This window comes from Urocitellus parryii, chromosome 10 (genome assembly GCF_045843805.1).
Source record: "Urocitellus parryii isolate mUroPar1 chromosome 10, mUroPar1.hap1, whole genome shotgun sequence".
NCBI lineage: Eukaryota > Metazoa > Chordata > Mammalia > Rodentia > Sciuridae > Urocitellus > Urocitellus parryii.
In genome coordinates this window covers 107837499-107861845 of record NC_135540.1, presented here as the reverse complement: position 1 = coordinate 107861845, position 24347 = coordinate 107837499, and the positions used below count along the sequence as shown (strand labels likewise).

General features: G+C 31.7%; 1 protein-coding gene across 1 annotated transcript in view; it reads right to left on the bottom strand.

The window, feature by feature from the left end:
* Nfxl1 (nuclear transcription factor, X-box binding like 1) overlaps positions 1–24347 on the bottom strand; it is a 53176-nt gene that overhangs the window by 14418 nt on the left and 14411 nt on the right. Inside the window, exons 10-18 of the mRNA XM_026385738.2 lie at positions 23070–23194; positions 22254–22376; positions 18411–18501; positions 14080–14200; positions 13700–13859; positions 12767–12858; positions 9566–9587; positions 8491–8631; positions 4803–4969 (exon numbers count right to left, since the gene is read on the bottom strand). Coding sequence (XP_026241523.1) covers positions 4803–4969; positions 8491–8631; positions 9566–9587; positions 12767–12858; positions 13700–13859; positions 14080–14200; positions 18411–18501; positions 22254–22376; positions 23070–23194 — 1042 coding nt within the window. The remainder of the gene's footprint in view (positions 1–4802; positions 4970–8490; positions 8632–9565; positions 9588–12766; positions 12859–13699; positions 13860–14079; positions 14201–18410; positions 18502–22253; positions 22377–23069; positions 23195–24347) is intronic.

Below are 24347 nucleotides of genomic sequence, written 5' to 3'. Positions count from 1 at the left end.
ATAACTGACTGAATTAAAAGCATGTTAAATTTATTGGAATAAAAATAATCTATATAAAAACACATATTTAATATATATTTAAGAAAAGGAAATTCCTTTTCTCCAGAAACAAGAGCTGAGGTAATGGAAATCACATCAACTCAAAGATATCAAATATCCCTTCTCAAAACGACATAGCTTATTAATAACAAATAAAATCACTCAAATCCACAAGTTCAGCATAACTAGAAGACAGAAGTTCCTATAAACCTCAAATTACCTATAAGTAGAAAAATAAATACCAATTCCTAGCAGTTATTTCAAGTTCCCTCTTTCAAGTCTCCAGAGATAGGGGAACTCAGGATAAATAGCAGAAAAGAGAAGAAGGGACTGAGCTAAAAATCAAACAAGAGTGAAAATACTGAGTAAGTCCTGCTAGATCAGAGCACTGACTGAAGGGATAGTCTTTTTTGTAAAGCATACAAGATTCAAATAGCTGATCCTGGAAAAGCAGTCCTCTGGGAAGAAGAAGTTATAAGTGAAAGGCCCTCTATGGAGACTACAAGAGGAAGAGGAAAAGGAGCAGGAGGGGAAATTTAGGACCCTTTAAGGCAAAACAAACAAAAAACAAAGCAAAAGAAGGACACATAATGCTTCCGCCCAATACTACACTAAGAAGTCGATCATTAAAAAGTTGTATTTCTCAACACTGACAGAACAGAGTGTCATCAATTTACCCAAGACCAGGATAACTTTAGCTATAAAAATGAAGAAATGTAATTTATATCTACAAAAAATTACTAAAAGAGCCAGGTGCATCCTAGCAGTTTAGGAGGCTGAGACAGGAGGATTCCAAGTTCAAAGCCAGCTTCAGCAATGGCAAGGCACTAAGCAACTCAGTGAGACCCTGTCTCTAAATAAAAAATAAAATAGGGCTGGGAATGTGGCTCAGTGGTTGAGTACCCCTGAGTTCAATCCCCCGTACTCAAAAAAAAAAAAAAAAAAAAAGTTCTATAAGAAATAAGTAGAAAATGATAATCAAAACTTTTCAGCTGATGAAAAATCTCTCCTACTTCACCTTGTACCCCATCAATATTCCTAATCTGAAAATTCGAGTGCAGCATTTTTGATTTCTGGATCAGAGATGTCCAACAGTAAAGTCTATGTAAGTATTCCAAAATCCAAAGAACTCCAAAATCTGAAACACTTCTGGTCCCAAGTATTTCAAATACAGGATATTCAATCAGTTCAAAGAAAAAGAAAATTGAAACACAATATTCCAAACTGAATTAAATCTCAAAAGAAGCACTGTAGAATATGGAAAACTACCTGTGCAGAAAAGAATGAACCTTGCAGGCCTATATTGGGAAGAGATGCTAGAAGCTTGAGCCTGGTCTTTCCTGAACTTTGCCCCAAGTGCCTTTTCCCTTTGCTAACTGTGCTTTGTATTCTTTTGCTGTATAATGTACAATGTGAATAAGCTGAGTACTGAGTCCTCCAAGCAAATTATTAAATCTGAGTGTGGCCCTGGGGACATGTAACACAGTAACTAGAAAAATCAAGCCCTAAGAACATAAATAGGAAAGGGAAAAAAAATAGAAATTAACCAAGGTTAAATGAATTCAGGAAAATAATTTTTAAAAATAAAAATATATCAGAAAAAAATAAATTATAAGGTAGACAGCAAAGAATATAGAAAAACACATTTGAATAAAAATTTAATAAGGATTCTTGAAGTGAGAAGGAAAACCAACCCAGTATATGAAAACAAAAATGAGACAAAGTGTCAAAGAAATGAGTGGTTGAAATGGAAAACTGAAAAATATCCAACATATACTCAATTGATATCTCTAAAGAAGAAAAAAATAATGAATGGAACAGAATTAGTATTTGAAACTATAATCTGAGAAAACAGAAGTACTGAATCTAAATAGCAAAAAGGTCCAAGTGATACCCTAGAAAACTACACAAAACTTTTAACTCTGAGTCATATCTTAGTAAAAACTTAAATACTAAAGACAATAAAAAAGAAGAAATAGGGAAAAAACTAAACCCAGGGATGTCAAGCAAAAAAAAATCAATTCAACTAACTTATAAGGGAAAGTGAAACTGACATTAAACTTGTCAAAAGAAAAATATAAAGAAAGCAACACAAACCAATATTTTCAAGAAAAGAATACATAAACTAAGGACATTATATCGATCAATTATCAATCCAACAGGAAAACAATCTTAAACATGAAAGAACTCAGAAATACTATACCACAAATCTACCTCTGAATGCACATCATTCAACCAAGAAAGAATTAGAGAAATTTAAGCAAAAAACCTGATGGCTAAAATTGAAAATATAAAATTATAGATCTAAAACAGAAACAAAGGTGGTTATGAGGGTGTAACAATATATAAATGCTACATCAAATCAAAATGTAACTAAAAACTAAGAGAATAAGGGAAGGGAAGAGAGGCAAGTAGAATAATCTCACTGGTTGTCATACAGTTCCTAAATAAAAAAACCAATGATAAAAGTTAGCAAACCGGTTAATAAAAGACTGAAGAAACAGGAATCTAAGGACACTGCAATCAGGTAAGTACAAAAGTAACCAACCACAAGACAAAAACATGATCCTTCCTAAATAAGTTTTAAAATGAGAACAAAGAAAATACCTCACCCAGATAACATAAACACAGCAACAAAACTTATTATGAAGTAATTACAGAGCTTACCAAAAGTAAGAGAGAGATTCAAAACTGTGAAAGGATTTATCTTGCCATATCTAAATAAAAAAGGGATTGCAAATCCAAGATCAAAAAAGAATACAAGCCAAAAAATATTAAATGTGACAAAGAAGGATACTTTTTAATCCTAAAAGCCCTATTAGTTAAGAATTCTATGCAACATAAAACCAATCAACCATTTTTATAAAGCAAAAACTATAGTAGTTGCAAAAAGATACAGAAACACTAAATATATAGGATTTTTATATTACACCTTTAGTATAAGACAAATCTTCTGTAGGACAAAAAAACGAACCCACATATAAGGCTTTCAAATATAACAGAATTAGAACATAAGTATATAGAAAACATTAAAAATGATCAGAGAATCAACAACCATTAAACATGTTCAAAGTAAAAATTAAAGCATGAAAATAAATAAAATTCCTAACTGAAAAGTTTTTTTTAAAAACAAGAAAAAACTAATGATATAAATAGAAATTAAAGTGATAAAGATAAAAGAAGTCAATCGAATCAATTAATAAAATCCTGGGGGCTGAGGATGTAGCTCAGTAGTAGAGCACTTGCCTAGTCTATGCAAGGTCTTCAGTTCAATCCCCAGGACCCAAATCCTGGATTTTTTTTTTTAAATAACAAAACATATATTCTAGCTAACACTCAAGAATCAGGATGAGAGCATAAATATTCAAATTAAGAATGATAAAAGTAAAAAATTATAAAATGGTACAAAAAATTTTAAATCACATACAATTTCTTTGAAAACCTTTATAGAAATAAATTTGAAAACCCAAGATGAAACTGATAATTTCCAAAGAAAATAGTTTTCCAAAATCAACCCCATGAAGGAGACATTTTTATTTTGTCAAAAAGTAAGAAAGTATTAAAAACTGATGTAATGTCAAAGGGACATAGGGACTAGTTTAAAGGTGCTCCCATGAAAATTTGAGGGTCAGTAATTTAAACACAAAATGTTAGTAACAAATAAGAATACACTATCCCATGACACTATTAATAAATGAGGAAAAAGGAAAAGCTACTCCTTATAGTAAAATTCCAATTAATAAATGTAGAAGAGATGATGGAGCTAGAAAATTAACATTTGGCACTATCATACTAACAACCAATTTATATCATAATCATTAATGGATGCTGAAACCAGTTAGTAAAAGTTTTATGAGGAAAAAGCTATACAATTAAAAAAAAAATGAATGTGATTTTAAAACTACGTGTTCAATCTTTTTTCATCCGTATCTCTCCTTAATGCAAAATTGACTTTTAACTCCCCATAAAATTCTAACACCATGAATTATGCTTTATTTTAAAAATTTCAACAAAATAATTTCAATACTTAAAAGTAAAAATTGGCTTTTAAAATTTAACAGAGCATGAGTTTAGAGTATGACAAGAATTTCAGACAATGTTAACAGCATTTTTCAAAATGTAATTATGCTAAAAAGAATCTGGAGTAGTTACAGTCCCAAATTAAACTTAAGTAAAATATATTAAAAAGATGACTTTACAGACTGGTACAAAACAGAGCTGTCAGAGTCTAAGGTAAATTATGTTAGATCATTGTTAAATAGAAAACATTTTCCCTTTACATAATCTGCAAGAAAATTTTCCATTTTTTTAAGTAAGGAAAATATACAAATCATATCCTAGTTATAATAAATGCTATAACAACTTTGTAATAAACAAAGGTCTACTTTTTAAATATATAATTCAAAAATTATGCCTAAGTAAACATAAATAAATCAAACAAAATTGTAGTCCGACACATATACAATCGGTAACAGGAATGTTTCTCTAATTTTTTAATAGCAGTGATACAACTATTTTCCTAACAAAATCTTATACAAAATCTCCAAATGGAATAAAGCAGAATTCCCCAGCTGAATTCACAGTAAGGTATCTAGAACGTGAAGTAACCCGTATTTCTTCCTTCCAGGTCTCTACTGAAAAATCTAGGCCTACAGAATTTAAGGAACACAACTGAACATTTCTGAAAGAAAATATTCTAAATTATAAAAATATACCATTCAACGAACTTTAGTAAATCAAGAATATATTTTTAGTCCACTTACCGACATTCCACATATAGGCTTGTGATCTTGCAGTGACATTTTATTCTAAGCATCTGAACACAAGGAGGGCATTCTCCTGGGTGACATGGCAAAACACACGGATGAGGACAACCTGGTGGCCGTGATTTAGAACACCCTTCTTCACAATGAAGGCATTCTGGGCCAGCCTGAAAAATTGCATGGAAATCTATCACCTGAGAACAGAAGCTAATATTTCTATATATTAAAATTTTAAAAGTTAACTATCTAATTAAAATATTTAAAAAATATTTTTAGTAGTTATTAGAAATATAGTTAACAAAATAGCACATGATCTCATTCACCTTAAAAATATTCAAGATGAAGAATAGTGAGACTGTCAATATGACCATTATTCATATAGATTTTTACGCCTATGAATCTTATTAAGTCAAACTACATCACCTTTAAAATATTAACTACATTAAGTATCTCTAATAAAATGCAAACTACTTCCTAAAAATTTACAATAAAATGTTACCAATTCATTTACCCACCCACACAAAAACACAATCAATGAACTAAAGAAACCAACATTGTTAACACATTAATAAAATGCATATCAATGAACTAAAGTTCAATTGAATTCATAAAATATATATCAATTAAATAATGCTAAATTAATTTGCAAATAAACATACCTTGATGTAATTTAACAAGGCTTCTCTTCATGCTCTAGTGATTTAAGAATATAAATCACTATAGTAATCAGATTTTATCAAATATTAAAGATTTTAATTGCAGGATATTTACTTTCAAATGTTATACTTGAGATAAAATAAATCAAAGAGCCAAAGAACATGGATACTAAGTCTTAAAGACTAAGCATTTATATTATAATTCATAAGTATGGCCATGATTATACTTATATCCATAAAATTCTAATCTATTTTTGGGATTTAGGATTGAAAAGAAAAGTCTTTCAAATTATAAAAATATTCTTCTACAAATAATTTCTATTTTTTTAATTATTAAAAAGTATATTCATTCGGCTTGGGAGTAAAAAAGATGGTGGAATGAGATGGATATCATTACCCTAAGTACAGGTATAAAGACACGAATGGTGTGAATATACTTTATATACAACCAGAGATATGAAAAATTATGCTCTTTATGTGTAATATGAATTGTAATGCATTCTGCTGTTTAAAATTAGGATTTTTTGAAAAAAAAGTATACTCATTCATTCTAAAAATACTTATTCAGCATTTAACTGCCAGGCATTTTTCCAAGTACTGGGAACAGATGGGATCCCTGGAAGTTACAGTTAAGTAAAGAAGTAAAGAACATAAAAACTGTTTTTATAAGTATTCTAAAGAAAGATAAAGCACAATAAGAGAGTGATGGTTGTAACAAGAATGCAACCTGTCCAATAAAGTTCATATTGAAATAGAAATTGAGCTAAATAAGGAAAAAAAACAGAAGAATTCAGAATTCCAGAGAAAAGGAATAAATAAAGCTCTGAAGTAAGAACAAACTTGGAATGTTCAAGAAATAGCAAGAAGAGAGACAAGAAAGGCAGTTAGGAGTTAGATCAGCACAGAACCTCCTGGGCCATTGTAAGACCTTTGAATTTTAATCAGAGTGTGACAGAAAATTTCCCAAAGGTTGTGAACACAGAAATGTTACTTGATATACATTTCTAAAAAGATAAATCTGGTTAATGTAGTAAAATAAAACTATTAGCAGCAAGTTGGAAAGAGACTATGGAAATAGAGATAAGAGATACAGGTGGTTATGATGAAGACGTTAGTTCACACTAAAGGTAATGAGAAATGGTCAGATTCTATTTTGAAGATAAATCTAAGAGAATTTGCAATGAAGATAAGAAAGAAGTCAAGCGTGATTCCTAGGCAACAAGGTAAAAATGATGTGCAAACATGTAAAAAATGGTAATAAGACTTTTTGAAATGAGAAAGACTGAGGAAAGGACAATGAGCCACAAAATATACAAACACAATCAAAATTAACAGTCTATTTTATTTGCTCTTTTTAGCTAAATACCTACAATAATCTTCTATTTAAAGAACAAGAGAAGAGCATATCAGGCTAGGAGTTAAGAAATCAGGGATATCAATAACTGGTTTGATACTCTCCTGTTCAATGACCATAAACAAGTCATTATTAAGCTTCAATCAATATTAAGCTTCAGTTTCCCTATCTACAAAACAAGAATTATGATATGAGCTCCTTCCAGCTATAAAAGAAACAAAAAAGAATCACTGAAAATCTATATTTCCTAAACTATCTTCCTGCATTACTTCCAATATTGGTTCCATCTTCTAGGAAAGACGATCTTAATTAGGAAATACCTCAAGACTGGTTGTCAAATACCACATGTAGGCTCACTAAAAAGATTCACTGAAGTTTTAACCAAGGAAATAATGCTTGAACAATCCACAATAATTCCCTAATGGTAAAGCTAGTTTTTTCATTTCATATTCTGGAAATCTAGAGAAGGAAAGCTATAAAGTACCTGTCCCCTAACTTGGAGTCATTATCAGCATCTGTTAATTGATTTTATAATTCCAGTATCTTTTTCATTTTATCATAGGTACATTTTTCTTAAGGACCAAGGCATGTATTGATGAAGAAAATGAAGAAATTATAATCAATATATTTACACATGTGCACATGAGTAAGAATTATACTGAGTATTTGTTGTCATGCATTATAGAACCTATATATATAGTGCTACCTACAACACAAGTAAAATCTTCAATAACATAATACAAAATTAATTTAAATATCTGTAAACTTAATGTTACTTAATAATACAGGGAGGTTTAAAATTTCTGGCTTATTTTCCATAAGATACTAACCAATATTGTTAGGAGTCCCTACATGGTGAAAGTTTAGGGAAAAACATTAAAAGTTTCTAAAGCCGAGCATGATAGCACACACCTGTAATATCAGCAGCTCAGGAGGCTGAGATAGGAGGATCCTGAGTTGAAAGCCAGCCTCAACAAAAGAAAGGCACTAAGCAACTCAGTGAGACCCTGTCTCTAAATACAAAATAGGGCTGCGGATGTGGCTCAGAAGTCGAGTGCCCCCTGAATTCAATCCCCAGTACCACAAAAAAATTAATTAATTAATTAAAGTTTCTAATTTAAAATCTGATTAGTTATATTTGTTTTTCCTTATAAAATGGCAAATTTTAGAGATATCTGAATGGGTAAGTTCAAATGCTTGTGAAATGTCTATAATAAATATACCACACATCTATAATGCTATTTATATTTCAACAAAAGATTGGAAATTTATTAAAATTGTGAACATTATTTACCATGTGTCAGGTGTGGAAAATACCTGAGAGCAAATGCTCTAAACTAACACATATGGGCAGGAGTGAAAATGATACTGCTACCTACTAAGAAGACATACAGATTCTGTATTTTTATCATAAAATCATAATCTGTGTATTAACACTGTATATGAAGAGTTTCACATTAAAAGACACATTTTTCTGAAGCAGGTCAAACATGAAGAGCAATAAACATCAAGTTGTTAAAAAGTCAGCTGTCTTAGGAAAAGAAAGGAAGGAGAAGGGATGAGGACAATGAAGATAAAAGAAGCTACAGCAAAATGAAAAAATATTTATGGTATAATTGCTATAAAGAATGTTTCAAGCATATGGTAGGCAAATATATACTCAACCTAAAGATACTACCTTGTTTTTGTCACCGCAGCCTTCAACTTCAGTTACTTTGTGGCATTCTTTCATACAGGTATGATTCTGACAAGCTAAGATTCGTCCACAAACTCTCTTACAAGAGTAGGGTCCAATGGCATGGCATGGTAGGGGACTCACCTAAACAAATAAAAAGGAAATTAGTATAATATACACACATACACCAAAAAACACCAGAACCTATGTTTCCAAAATAACTTTGCTTTCATTTGAGAACTTTCACAAAAATCTAAAATGTTTTCATTAATAATTTTTACTATCAAAACCAAAATAATGGGGGCTGGGGATGTGGCTCAAACAGTAGCGCGCTCGCCTGGCATGCGTGCGGCCCGGGTTCGATCCTCAACACCACATACCAACAAAGATGTTGTGTCCGCCGAGAACTAAAAAATAAATATTAAAAATTCTCTCTCTCTCTCTCTCTCTCTCTCTCTCTCCCCCCTCTCTCACTCTCTCTTTAAAAAAAAAAAAAAAAAAAAAAACCAAAATAATGGGCTAGGGTTGTGGCTCAGTGGCAGAGCACTTGCCTCGTACAGGTGAGGCACTGGGTTCAAACCTTAACACCACATATATATTGATAAACAAAATAAAGATATCGTATCCATATATAACTAAAAATAATTTTTTTAAAAAATGACCTATCACAAAAAATTCCCTAAAAGACAGTTGCCAAGAAGCAAAATATTCTATTCCAATGGAAATTCAACATGATGAATCTATAATGAGTACATATATTCAGACAAATTCTCAAATGAAAGCATTAAATATTTTGTAAATTAGTAGAAAAAGGCTTGCATTCTTTATGCCAAGGAAACCCAATATTTTGACTGTTATTTCTAATAACTCTAGTATAGATTAGGTACAGATTACAAGCTTTACTTAAAAATTATGCCTATGGGCTGGGGTTGTGGCTCAGTGGTACAGCACTTGCCTAGCATGTGTGAGGCCCTGGGTTCAATTCTCAGCACCACATATAAATAAAATAAGTAAATAAATAAAGGTCTATCAACAACTAAAAAAAAAATTTTTTTTAAAAACTATGCCTATAACTCACCTCATGCTTCCCAAGACATTCCCTACAAGGAAAAAATAAAATGAAATAAAAACATTATAAATCTTCAGAAAGCGTTTTCTAAATCAAAGATACAAACTCCACTGTTTTATTAAGAATAAAACAAACACAGAAATGATAAGTCACTGTGTAAACTTATAGGAAATAAGTTTAATATACACAGAGACCAAGTCTTTCCTATAAGTCAGTAAAGAGCAATTGAAATTTGAATTAAAATTACAATACTGACACATACAAAAAATAAACTATGTATAAATCTGTATATGTATATATGTATACATTAGTATACACACACACAACAATATACAAGACTACAAAGGCTGAGGAAACAAAAGGTTTTAAATAGAGGAGAAATATTTCATGTTCGTGGATAGGAAGGTTCAATATTATTAAGATGTCTTTATTTCCAATTTCACCTAGATTTGACACATTCCCAATCAAAATATCAGCAAGTTACTCTGAGTATCAACAAACTGATTCTAAAGTCTGTATGGAAAGATAAAAGACCCAAAATAGTCAACACAACATTAAAGAACTAAATCAGAGGCCTGACACTGACTTCAAGACTCACTATAAAGCTACAGTGATCAAGACAGCATGTATTGATGAAAGAACAGACAAATCAATGTCAGGGCATAGGAAGACCAGAAACAGACTCACATAATTGCAGTCAATTGATCTTTTGACAAAAGAGCAATAGCACTGGATTAGACAAAGGAGAATAAAGGGAAGGGAGAGAAGATGGGAATAGGAAAGAGTAGAATGAATCGGACATAATTTTCCTATGTTCACATACACAACAAATGTAACTCCACGTTATGTAAAACCACAAGAATAGGAAGTTACACCCCATGTATGTATAATATGTCAAAATACACTCTACTGCATTGGGTACAGAGGCACACTCCTCTCATCCCAGCTGCTCAGGAGGCTGAGGCAGGAAGATCATGAGTTCAAAGTCAGCCTCAGCAACAGCAAGGCAATAAGCATCTCAGTGAGACACTGTCTCTAAATAAAAATATGAAAAAGGGCTGGGGATGTGCCCCAGTGGCTGAGCACGCCTGGGTTCAATCCCCAGTACAAAAATAAAATAAAATAAAATACATTCTACTGTCATGTATACCTAACAAGAACAACAACAAAAAAAAGATTTTTTAAAAATGGCAAACAACAGGAGAAAGGATATTCTCATCAACAAAACAGTTGGTGTTGGAACAAACGAACGTCCTCTTGAAAAAAATCTAGACAGATCTTGCACTTTTCAAAACAGATGATTCAAAATGTATCACAGACCTAAATGTGAAATGGACAAACTAATTAAAATAAGATCTGGGTGACCTTGGGTTTAGTAATGACTCTTCAGATACATCACCAAAAGTATGATCCACGGGGGGGGGGGGGGGGGAGGTAAGTTGGGTTTTATTACATGAAAAACTTCTGCTCTGCAAAGAACACTTTGGAAAACGAAATACAAACCACAGACTGGGAGAAACCATTTGAAAAACATACACCCGGTAAAGGATTTGTGTCCAAAATATACCAAGAACTCTTATACTCAAAGTAGGAAAGCAAACACCCTAAGTAAAAAAATGGGCAAAAGATCTGAACAAAGAATAGATATCTCATCAAAAGATCTACATATGGCAAATAGTGTATGAAGATGCTCAACAATATATGCTACTAAGGAACTGAAAATTAAAATGAGATGCCACTATACACCCATTGAGTGGCTAAAATTCAAAACCCTAGCAGTGTATGTGTTGTGAAAGATACAGAATATCAGGGGCTCCATTCATTGTTAGTGAGAATACAGATGGTACAGATATGTTGGCAGACAGTCTGGAAGCTTTGTACAAACCTAAGCTTGCTATGCGATCCAACAGTTGTACACCTACTTAGGTGTACTTACTTACACTTACTTAGGTGTATTACTTACCCAATCAAGCTGAAAACACATCCACACAAAAATCTGCACATAAATGTTCATAGCAGCTTTGCTCTTGGTTCAAAAATCTTGGAAGCAACCAAAATCTCCTTCAATAAGCAAATGGATAAGCAAACTACAAGACTTCTAGATGTGGAATATTACTCAGTGAAAAAAGGAAATGAGCTATCAAATCATGAGAAGACATGAAGGAACCATAAATGCAAACTGCTAAATGAAAGGAGTCAGTCTGGAAATGCTATATACTATAGGATTTCAACTACTGTATATGATGTTCTGGAAAAGGCAAAACTATTAGTAATTAAAAACTTAACCACAGAGAAAAGCCCAGGACCAGACGGCTTTACCAGTGAATTCTACCAAATGTTTAAAGAAGAATTCACACTACTCCTTAAGAAAGGATACCTCCCAACTCATTCAACGATGTTAGTATTTCTCTGATACTAAAACCAAAGAAAGCTATCATAAGAGAAATACAAACTAATATTCTACATGAATAAATTCAGGTGAAAAAATTCTCAACAAAATACTAGCAAACTGAATCCAATAACATGTAAAAAGGATTATATACTATAACCCATTGGGAGGAAAAATGAGAACAACTTTTAAAAAATAAATAAGAATATTTTCTTTAAAAGACCAATAGACAACACATACTAATGTTAGATTTGGAACCTTAGTTGTAGACTACAACCCCTTTTCTAATTTTATGTAGCTTTCCAGAATTCTGTGCTTCTTTTCCCCTACAATCCATAGTTTCTGCTTAAAATATGAAACACTCCAGGATTGTCTACTCCCTCCAATTCAACTGTTAGAGCTCAAATATAGTCATCCCTTGGTCCATCCAGTAAACTACTTCCTTTAATTTCCAATGTTTCCTTGAACACTCTTTCAAGTCTGCCATCTAAAAACCTAGCTTTCCTTACCCTCAAGGAGCTTGTATTCTAACATGGGAATCATCAGGAAAAGTAACAAACAGTAAGTCTCTTAGATGTGCTTTAATTAACTGTAAGCACAAGTTGCTATGAAAAGGTGAAGGACATTAAACTCCAGCTGGGGAGAAGACTCAAAAAGAATGAAGAGAAACACAGAAACTAGGTTAGAGGCCAAACCTGAAATAAAGATGAAATGAACTTAGACATAGGGGAGAGCTTGTTAGTCTATGTCAAGAGATTAAAATAACAAAAACAAAAGCAACAACAACAACAACAACAAAAGGTTAAAATTCTAATACTTACATAGAAATAGGAACTTGACATGGAGGACAAGGTAATGCAGTCTGAATAAATGCCGGCTCAGAAGGCTGCTCCCAAGGACCTGATGGTTGGTGCTATGAGTAAAACACATATGACAAATTTAAAGATTAAATTTAAAGGATTAAATCATATGACTCTTTTAATAATCAAAGAAAATAGCTCCCATATATCCTTTGCTCAAGCAAACTGAAAATTGTTCAAGTAATTAAAAAATTCTGCTTATTGAAATATTTTATTCCATTTATATACTCAGATTGTTCCCCTCCACACAATTCAACATTAAATACCAAGGCTGACTCCAGTTTTTAAAAGGTAGAACAAAGGCAGTGCAGCCTTCTTTACTTCTCATAATCCAAAAAAGAAAATGAAACACAACTGTAAACTTTACCACTCATTAGTTCACTGTAACCTCTATTATTTTATTCACTGTTGTTCCTCATCACCTAAAAGAATTCTTGACACATAATAAGAGCTCAATAAAGACTGAATTAAGTGAATGAATTGCTAAGGAAATTAAAGACTATCTATAACCCTAAACCATAATATATGTAGAAATACTAGCAAATTCATCTATATTCATGGCTTTACATAACTATCACACTGATTTGCAAACATTTGTTTATTTTATTTCCTTTTCTAAGAGTTTATGCATTTTATTTTTATTTTTTGCAGTGTTGGGAAATCGAGTTTTGCACGTGCTAAGGAAGTGCTCTATCACTGAGCTACACATCCAACCCTTATGATATGAGCTTCATAAGACAAGAGACCAACTCTTATTTTCCTTGTACCCCAGCTCCTAGCACAGTGCTTATTATCTAAAAAGTACTTTATCATTTTTTATTGAATGATTATGTAAAATCCAGAAAATATGATCCACAGCAATGCATCATCTATTTAATAATACTGTTCTCTTACCCTGCCTGTCTGCTTTATTAATGCTTGATCATGACATGAAGCAGGACACAAGTGACCACATTTCTCCAAAACTTTTTGGCAAGGTTGATGACATGGTGGACAAGGACCAAAATGACAACGATGTTTTTCTCGACTTGTATGATGGCATGTTGGTGGTCGACTAAATCACAAAATACAAATTGTTACTTTTGACCATTGAACAATTACATCTAAAGTGCAACTATCTATATATCTTCTGATTCCATATAGAATGAGCATACTATGAAAATATTTTAAAATATCAAAGAAAAATTATATTAAATTACTAACAATATTAAAAATCAATATGAATTTAAATTATAAAATACCAGATATAAGTTTATGCAAAGCTTTATACCAACCTGCATATCTCTTTGCATTTGGGTGGCCTTGTAGTTCGTTCTCGGCCACAAGGTACTGTCACTTTTGCATTACCACAATTGCACTTTACATCTACAGTTTCCGGGCATGGATAGCAACTGCCTGACCAAACAAAAAATAAAATAAAATAAACAAAGTCTTACATTTAAAAAGAAGTTACTTTATAATCATCCAAATGCTCATCAGTGGTAGAATCAATAAATTTAACACATTTGCACAATGGAATAGCCTACAAGAACAAGGAAATAAATGACAGCAATATGAATGTACTAGTAGATAACATTAAGCAAAAGAAGCCATATACAAAGAGTAATGTAGGATAATATGATTCCATTTATATAAAGTAAATGGGAAAAGCTAATTTTTACTGTTCAAAAGCAGAATAATGGTTATGAAGGATTTAAGAAGGTTTTGGAAATGTCCGTAATGTTCTGCTTAATGATATGAATTCTGATTATATGGTTATGTTCAGCTTATAAAACATCATCAAACTATGCTTCTATGATTTGTATACTTTTCCATATATACACTGGTACTTCAATAAAGCTTTAGAAGTTTCAAAATGTCCTAAAAGTTCTATTCTAAATAACAAATTTAATGTAATAGTCAAAAATTACAACAAGCAAAATGGCTTTTAAATCTTTAGAAAATCTAACACTAACAGTAATCTTTTTGGCCTATTTACATACATACTTCTATCCAAGTACGTTATTTTTAGATAAATTTCCCAACAAGAAAATAACTTCTCTCTCATGACCTGATGTTGGTTAATAAGCACAGTCAATTATTTGTGCTTTGTGAAAAGACTAAATTCTAAACCCTCTTTTTAGGTTCTGATTCTATATGTTTCTGTTCCAAACATTTCAAAAAGTAGTACTGAGTTTGCTGTGAGTTGGTAGAAATATACAAAAAGAAAATGAAAGAAACCTTTTCAAATTCTCACTGAGGCTCTGACATCATCTTAAAGACTTTCTTCCCACTCTAGTCTTCCCAGTAAGAAAGTCCATTAGAAATGAAATAATGAGGAAGGAATGAGAGTCTTTAAAGAGTGAAAATCTTAAACTGCTAAGTGTCAGGAACAAGTAAAACACTGCTCAGCAACTAACCTGATTAGAAACAGACTAATGACAGAAAATAGCTTGGTTTAATACCTTTTAAAGTTAAAAAATAGTTCCCTAAAACAAATATGAGCTACAAATTAAGAATTTTGATTCCAATAATGAGAAAATGAGAGAAAAAAATAACATCTATTGTACAAATTATTAATTTATACTTCAGTTTTGATAAATATAATCCAGTGAAATATTGATGGTAACATAAACCAAGTCATCCTGACACACATAATCAAGTTTTGATTTTTTTCCAAAGAATGATTAGGTGCTACACTTTTCAATCTAATATTTGTCTGTTCTCAGCATTTGACATTAATATCTGTTATCAAAAATCAAACATAAACCTTTTTGCCACACTAAAAATATAGCATCATTTTTAAAAAATTAAGTCTTAAAAACAACAAGGAATAATTTCCTTAAATGGTCTTCCTACTGACCAAAAGAATTTATATTGATACCTATATAGCATCAAAAATACTAATAAAAAGTTTCAAAATTGTATTTTCAAAATTTAAAAGCAGCCTACAAAGAATAACTACAGTCCAGATCAAAATCAGCAAGAGTTGTGTAGTTGAGGAATTATCAAGCAATAACCTTTAACTTTAGAGAAATGTAAATCAACTTTTCTTACAATTACTATGCAATTAACATCTTCTCCCTGAGATGTCTAGAATGATGACAAATATTATAAAATAATGATTCTAATTCTTACGTGAATTAAATGGTCAGAGTGTACAACAGTGGCTTCTAAAATTTTTTTAAATAAACATCTTCTTAAAAAATAAACGCTCTGCCAAAACTTGAACCCGTGATCAAAATTTCTAAATCCAACTAACAATTTACAAGAAATATACAGGACAGAGAAACATGTTAAATAACACCACAGAGATGCAATATGTAACATCTAGAATGAGAAACCAAATAAAGCAACCTAATTTCTTCAACAAAGAAGCCACTAAGGAGGGATGGTGAAGGAGAGAGATTATAGATTGAAAGACTTAAAGAGATACATAAACTAATAGCATCATGTTGATTTCACGGTCTTAAGAGTCACACAAACTGAGTTAAAAAATAAGAAGCTTATTATACAAGAATTTGAACACCAGATATTTGGCGACATGAAGAAATGTATTAATGACAAAAGTTAAGAATCCATTTTTAGGATGAATACTGAAATATTTATGGGATTTGTTTCAAAATGTGAGGAGAAGGAAAAATGTTCTCAACACCACTCTGCTAAGTAAGATATTTGCTCTAGACTTTCTACAGATACCCCCATCAGATTAAGGATATTCTTTTCTATGTCTATTTAAATTTTTGTCATATATAGAAGTTAGATTTATCAACCATATTTCAGACATTGACCTAGATGAGTTAATATAGTAAATCACATTATTAGATTTACTAATGTTAAACCAGCCATATATTATTGAAATAAGTCCAACTTGGTTACGACAGATTAATATTTTCTCAAAGTGACATGTAATTTTCTCTTATTTTCCTTGTAAGATAAAATATAAGTTGGATGTGTGGGGTTTTTTAACATATACTTTCAAGCAGCTTATGAGGAAACTGAACTTATATACATAATAAACATTAAGTTGTTAAAATAATGTGTAAAAATCAACTAGGCCTGGTGTTTTCCTGATGAAAACATTTTAAACTACTGACTCAACTCTTCTGTGGTCATAGACCTAGTCAAGCTTACATGCCCAGTGTTTTCACAATGGTCTATAGAGTCCTATTCATATTCTCCTTTTTCTAACAGTCCTTTAACTCATGATCTCTTTGACCTCATGTCCTGCCATATGTCCCTTTGAGCATTCTACTCTGTAATTACTGCTTTTTGACCAGGAACACTACACAACTCCCATTTCCATATGTCTTGAGCTCTTACTTCTTTTAGGTCAAATGTCATCTTTTCAGAGTCCTCTCCTTGATAAACAATAACATATTTATAAATGTAAATATAAAATAGTATGCAGCATTTCCAGCATCATGATTTTAGTTTTACTTTTTCTTTTAATACTTGTCTACTATGTTTAATAGCTGTATTAACTGAATTTGACCAAGAAGGGAAGAGTCAAAAGTTCCACAGGAGCAGAAACTGTCAATTTTGTTCACCCATATAATCCCAATACCTGATATTTAGTGGATGCTCAAAAATGTTATGATGATAAATTAGGAATTTATTCTCACAGTACTCTAAGGATCACAATTCTCACAGTACTCTAAGGATCCATTCAGGGAATCTGCAAGATCTCACATACACAGAGCAGAATTGTCCAAAAGCTAGCAACAAGCCATATCACAAAAGATTAAATGCAGAAACAGATTATGTAAAAACAGTTGCCCTCTATTAAGCAAAACATTCAGGATATTTGTAAGAATGTAAAAGAATAGCATTCTCACTATTTATTCAGAAAATGGTTATTTTTCACAAAATGTTATATGTTCTAATAGGTTTATTATTGCAATTTTAAAATAATAGATAGTATTATATTTTATTTTAATTTCAAATACAATGAATGTAAATGGGTAAAACCCACATTAACAAAAGTTCCTTAGGGTCCCAAAAAGAATAAAGGGTCCTCAGACTAAAATGTTTGAGAACTGGTCAATCCCTTACTAGATTTAATTTCATATAAATTCATTAAATCTAGAATCAAACCCAAAAAAAGTCTATTAACATCTTAACTAATTTGAAAAAAAAAAATGTATGGGGGCAGGGCTGAGGTTGGGGCTGGGGCTGGGGCTGGGGCTGGGGCTGGGGCTGAGGCTGAGCTGTAGTGCACTTGCCTAGCATGTAAGGTACTGAGTTCGATTCTCAACACCACATATAAATAAATAAGAATAAAGGTCTATTAACAACTAAAACAACTTTTTTTAAAAAATGTGTGAGGAAGGTTAAGGGAGGGGTAAAAAAACACAGTTTTATAGAAAGAACAAAACTTATATTCAGAAGGCTTGGGTTCAAATCTTGGCTATATTGCTATACTAGATGTTTCCCTGAATAAGTCTCTGAATCCCTTTTAGCACCAATCACACTGTTGATAAAATAGGCATACTGTCTACTGTCCTTTCCTATGTACTTCTTAAGGTTGTTAGGAAGACCAAATAAGATAGTGAATATGAATGCTATCAACTTACAGCACTAAGTAAATACAAACATTATAATTATGGCTATTGTTTAATTTTACCTCTGTGGCAGACGGACGGACACTTATGGTTTCTACATCCTAAAGTCCGTCCACAGTTTTGATCACAAGGTGGACAGTTTCCAGGGCAACACTAAAGAGAAAGCAATATATTGAGAATAGATAATTTGAAAATCCATGCATAATATGAATGTCATTACTAGTTATTTACAGAACTTACAGAAAGCAAAGATATTTCTCTTCATTCTTGCTATTCCATTCACTCTTGGATGAAAATATTCAAGAGTATCAACATTCCTCTGGTAAAGAGGTATACTGCTAAAAATTTACAAGTTCGAACAGAAAATGACCTACTCTAATAATATCAAGCTGAATTTTCTTGCCCTTCAATTAATTTTTCTATGATTTGAAATACTTTCATCAGATTTCATTTACTTTTCTATACAGATACTGACAACATTACCCAAAGGAATGGATCTACTTAGATGCCACAGTCAATTTGGGCAACTAGTTTTTAATATTTTTTAATATTCATTAAAATAAAACTTGTATAGATCAGTTCAGCAATTATTTCCAAACCATGAAATCAGAAACCAACTAATGAAAAGAAGTAGATAGGCTATCATTCTTTGTGATTTCTAATTTGTGAGAAATATAGCTACCACCTGTCCTACTAATTTTCATTCACAAAGAGTAGGCAACTACTTAACATCTACCTTGCCTTTCTAACCTCTCCCTTGACTTTTCACATACTCAAACTTTGGAAAGAAAACACATATTACAAGAGTATTAAAGATATTTAGAATTATAACTCATAAAAGAACAAGTTTCAAAAGCATATAAAAAATAGCTCCAAATAATACACCTTACTGAAAAGCAATTAAAAGTCAAAATTGAGCATTGAATTAGATAGTATATACTGAATAATGCTATGTACCTATCACTTTGCAAGTATTCTTTGACTTGAATAAGCCTACTGACACTTTAATTCCAAACATGACAGAGTAACATTCATCAGATTTTCCCTCCATCTCAAACAACTAGAAAAATCAGACAAAAGATATGAAGTCACAGTTTTTTGACATTAATCATGCAGCATAGAACAGCAATCCCTAAGGGAAGGGAAACAAACAAGGTGAGTCCTACAATTACAACATCTCTTGACTTGGAGGTCTCTAAGCTGCTATACAAAAAGGAAGATCACAAGCAAAACCTGGTAGATTCACCAAGTTAAACAAAAAAATAAAACAAAAAATATCATAATTCAAGGAGGCCAGTGGGGCTAGAATTTGTGGTGAGGAGGTAAGTGTACAGAGAAAGTTCTGGAAAAATCCAGAAGGGGCCGCTGAATCTTTGCCTGAATAGTGACCTGTACAGGTGTGAGAAGACTCTACCCAAAACCTTCAAAAAAAAACACTGGAAGGAAAGGAAAACAATTTCCAGAGGTTGCACAGGGCTAGGAATAGTTTGTGTTCCTATGGCCAGAGAGGGAGTATTTCCCAATACACAGGCACTGAGTGTAATATTTAAGAAGAGTTATTGTCTCAGTAGTGGGGCCAAATTAGCCCTAGACAAAGGAATGCTCTAGTCACATCTAACTCTATCAGGTCTAAAAAAGATCAAGAGGTTTCTAAGGAACTTAACTTTGTCCTGGAATAAATATTATAAATACTTAAAGGAATGTAAAAAAAAAAAACACACACACACACCACACACACACACAAAAAAAAACCTCAGCACACACAAAAAATGTAAAGTTTGCAACATTTAAAAAACAATTTTAAAAATCCTCAAGCAGGCCAACCTTAGCAGGAACATATAACCCAAGAGACACAGGAAGGAAAAAAGAAATTGACCCAGAAATGAGAATTGATAACAATTAGTAGACAAAGACAACAAAGCAGGTATTATTTATTTTATGTGTGTGTGTGTGTGTATGTGTTTTCATACATGTAGGGTAATGATGTCCATCTCATTCTGTCTTTCCTACCCCCATACTAAAGTAGGTATTATTGATATAGACTAGCCATATATTAAAGATAAAGAAAAATGTTAGCATGCAAAGCAGCATAGGAAATATAAAAAAGACCCAAGCTCAGCCTCTAGAGATGAAAATACATGCCTAAAAAGAAAAAACACAGGATGAATAAAAAGCAGATTAAATAACACAGAAGAAAATGGTGAATGTAAAGGCAAAACTACATAAACTATATAAAATAAAATATAGATGTTAAAAAAGGCTAACAAATAATTACAGCATTAGTGAACTGTGGTACTACATGTAACAGATAAATCAAAGTGTCTGAAGGGGGTAGAAAAGGGAAAACAGAAAAAATATCTGATAAAGATCAAAAATTTGAGGAAAACTATAAGTGTATGAATCCAAGTTCCTCAAAGAAAATAAGGCTGAAGAAATACAAAATATTATGCCAAAGAACACCAAAAAATAATTGCTAAAAACTGATAAAAAAATCCTAAACAAACAAACAAGAGAGACAGAGAGAAATACATTATGTACAGAGGAATAAAGGTAAGAATCACAGCTCCTTGTAGGAAAAAATATGCAAACTAGAAGACAGTAAAGTACCATCTTTTAAGTATGGGCAGAACAAAATGTCAAACTAGAATTCGCAAAGGCAAAAAAAAGACACTTTCAGACATACAAAGTTGAAAATATTCATTACCAGCACCAAAAGAAATGTTAAAGGAAATCCTTTAGATAGAAAGAAATGAAACCAGATGGAAACTTGAATCTACACACAAAAAAAGTACCAAAAATAGATTAAAAAATCTTATTTTTTTCAAACCCTTTTAAAGCAAAAATGAAAACAATATATTGGGGGATTATAAAACACATGAGTAGAAAAAATTGTAAGAATCATACACTTTAAGTCAGGAAAAGTGTCATAAAACACACTACTGTAAAGGTCTTTATAAGGCCAAAAGCAACACTTCGAAGAAAGAAAACTAGTTATAGCTAATAAAAACAGTAGATAAAAATGGAATCACTAAAAAATAGCATTCAATCAAAAAAGAAGACAAAAAAAAAGGGAAAGGAATGAATGGGCAAATAGAAAATAAACAGCAAAATAGAAGATTCATTTATTTAACTTTATTTTTGTGATTCCAGACATCGAACCCAAGCCCTTGGCCTTGCTAAGGCAAGTGCTCTACCAGAGTTACAAGATTCAAATCCAACAATAACAAAAAGATCATACTAAATGTAAATGGTTTATATCAAAATTAAATGACAAAGAGTGTTAACTTGGATAAAATAAAATCCAAAAGAAATGTACTTTAAAAGAATGAAAAAAAAAGTACTATGCTAACACTAAGAAAAACAAAGCTGAAATCATCATTATATTTCAAACAATTTAAGAATAAGGGGCTGCGGATACAGCTTAGTTGGCAGAATGCTTTCCTGGCATGCACAAAGACCTGGGTTCAATCCCTAGCACCACCAAAAAAAAAAAAAAAAAAACCAAGGATAAGGAAACTTACCAGAGATAAAAAAAAAGGATATTTCATAATGAAAAAAGGAATCCAGACTCAAGAAGATTTGAACCATAGAAGTTAGGTCTCTACCACCAAATCAACTATCACTTTAACACTGCTAATGATATTTTAAAGTTAGGGAACACAAAGAGCCTATGAACCAAACTGAGAGGACTGTGGTACAAGACAAAAAAGACTCTTTTAAAAAATTGACAGCTTTCTCATTTAAAAAAACAACTAAAATTAACTTAGAATATTTATTAATATTTTATACAGAAAACAGTATGTCTGAACATTTAAGGAACAAGTCAGGAAGACTGTTTATCATGGCCCCAAAAAGAAAAAATTCAAGACAATTTTTAATCAGTTTTCCAAACTTATTAAGCATACCTTTCTCCTACACTGATGCTTCTGACAGTCTCGCATCTTGACACATTTAGTTTCACATATATAAGGTTTATGGCAGGGCATTCGTTTTGTATGCTTTCCACAGCGACAATGCTTTTCCACTTCCTGGAACAAAGACATGGTATTAAAACTGACTTTTGTTGATATCCTTTTTTTCCCCCACATTACAATTTCCATAATTACTAAAACATGAACAAAAATCTTAAATAACAAATGTATATGCAAGACTTTACCAAAACCAAAGTTGTCTCTCCCAAAATATCTATTTATCTCATTCTGTTCCAAAAACAACTTAAGAATTCATTAAATTTAGTAGAAATGATAATATTTAAAAATATGCCACACATTAAAACCACTTTTATCTAGCTATAACCATAACATCTACACATCTTTTCTCAGTAGAACAAGAAAACTGAACTACCTAGTCAGTTAACTTGTTGGCCTGGTAGTACAGTCAAAACCAAAATGATATATATAGTTAAGACTTAAATCTAGGCATTAATTTTTTTCCACCATCACTAGGCCTAATTCATCACTGCTTCAACTATCTTCTGAGAACAAATAAACTCACATTGGAATATAAAATAAGAACTTTCATAACACAAAAACAAAAGGCAATTTTTAGATTTGATTTCTAGCATACTCTCATTTCTTATTATAAATATTAGGACATTAAACTCATATACATCACTACATAGATGTATATGAAAGTAAATAATGGAAAAGAATCATAGACAATCTCATTTGACATATTATGATATGTCGCTCCAAAAGGAATTATTACAGGACATAACTAACTTGTCTACATGTTTCACAAGGACCTCGGTGACAACGCTGTGAACATCTGTGGATTCCACATTCCAGGACTTTGTCACAACTATCTCCACAAGTTGGTACATCTTCTGTACAAGGCAAAGAAAACTCTAAAAGCAGACAAAATGTCAATGTTAATATGATACATTGCTATTAAGCACTAACAAAGTGCTCTAAAGAATAATATAGCTTTTTCAGATTATTAATTTTTCATCCATGTAGTTATTGGGAAAAAACTACCTTTAATGAAAATAACTCATAGAATTTTAAGGCTTATGTTTTTTTAAAAGAAATTTAAAATTGATCTTGTTTTGCTCATGGCATTTACATCCTCAATTTTTCCAAAAAAAAATAAAATAAAATACAAAATAAGAAATTTGATACATGACAATTCTTGTATGTGCTAACTACTTCAGATACGGTTACCTAATAAAATGAGTAAAACTACAAAGAACTTTTATGAGGAACTTTCATAATACAAAGAAATTGTTTTTTTAATTTGCTCTTAACCTCACAGGATTACTCCAATCGGCATGGCAGGCATCAAAAATACAGATGCTGGGCTGGGGTTGTGGCTCAGCGGTAGAGCGCTTGCCTGGCACATGCAAGACCCTGGGTTTGATCCTCAGCACTACATATAAATAAATAAAATAAAGGTATTAAAAAAATACAGATGCTGATAAGGATATGGGGAAAAAGGAACCTCACACACTATTAGTAGGAACGTAAATTAGTATAGCCTCTATGAAAATCAGTATGGTGGTTCCTCAAAACAATAAAAATGGACCTACCATATGATTCAGTTACAACTCCTCTACATTTATCAAAAAAATGTAAAACCACCACACTGTAGAGATACACACATTCCTATATTTATAGCAACATAATCACCAGACCCAAGTTATGGAACCAGAGTAGATATCCATCAACAGAAGAATGTATAAAGAAAATGTGGTATGTATAAACAATGAAGGTTTTTGTTTTTGTTTTTTTATATTTTTTAGTTGTAGATGGACAAAATACCTTTATTTATGTATTTATTTTTATGTGGTGCTGAGGATCAAACCCAGGGCCCTCACATGTGCTAGGCAAGTGCTCTAGCACTGAGCTACACCCCCAGCATAACAACGAAGTTTTATTCATCCATTAAAAAGATGCAATTATGCCATTTTCAAGAACACAGACAGAACTAGATAGCATCATAAGTGAAATAATCCAGACTCAAAATATATAAAGACATAAATATATGTTATGTTTTCTATC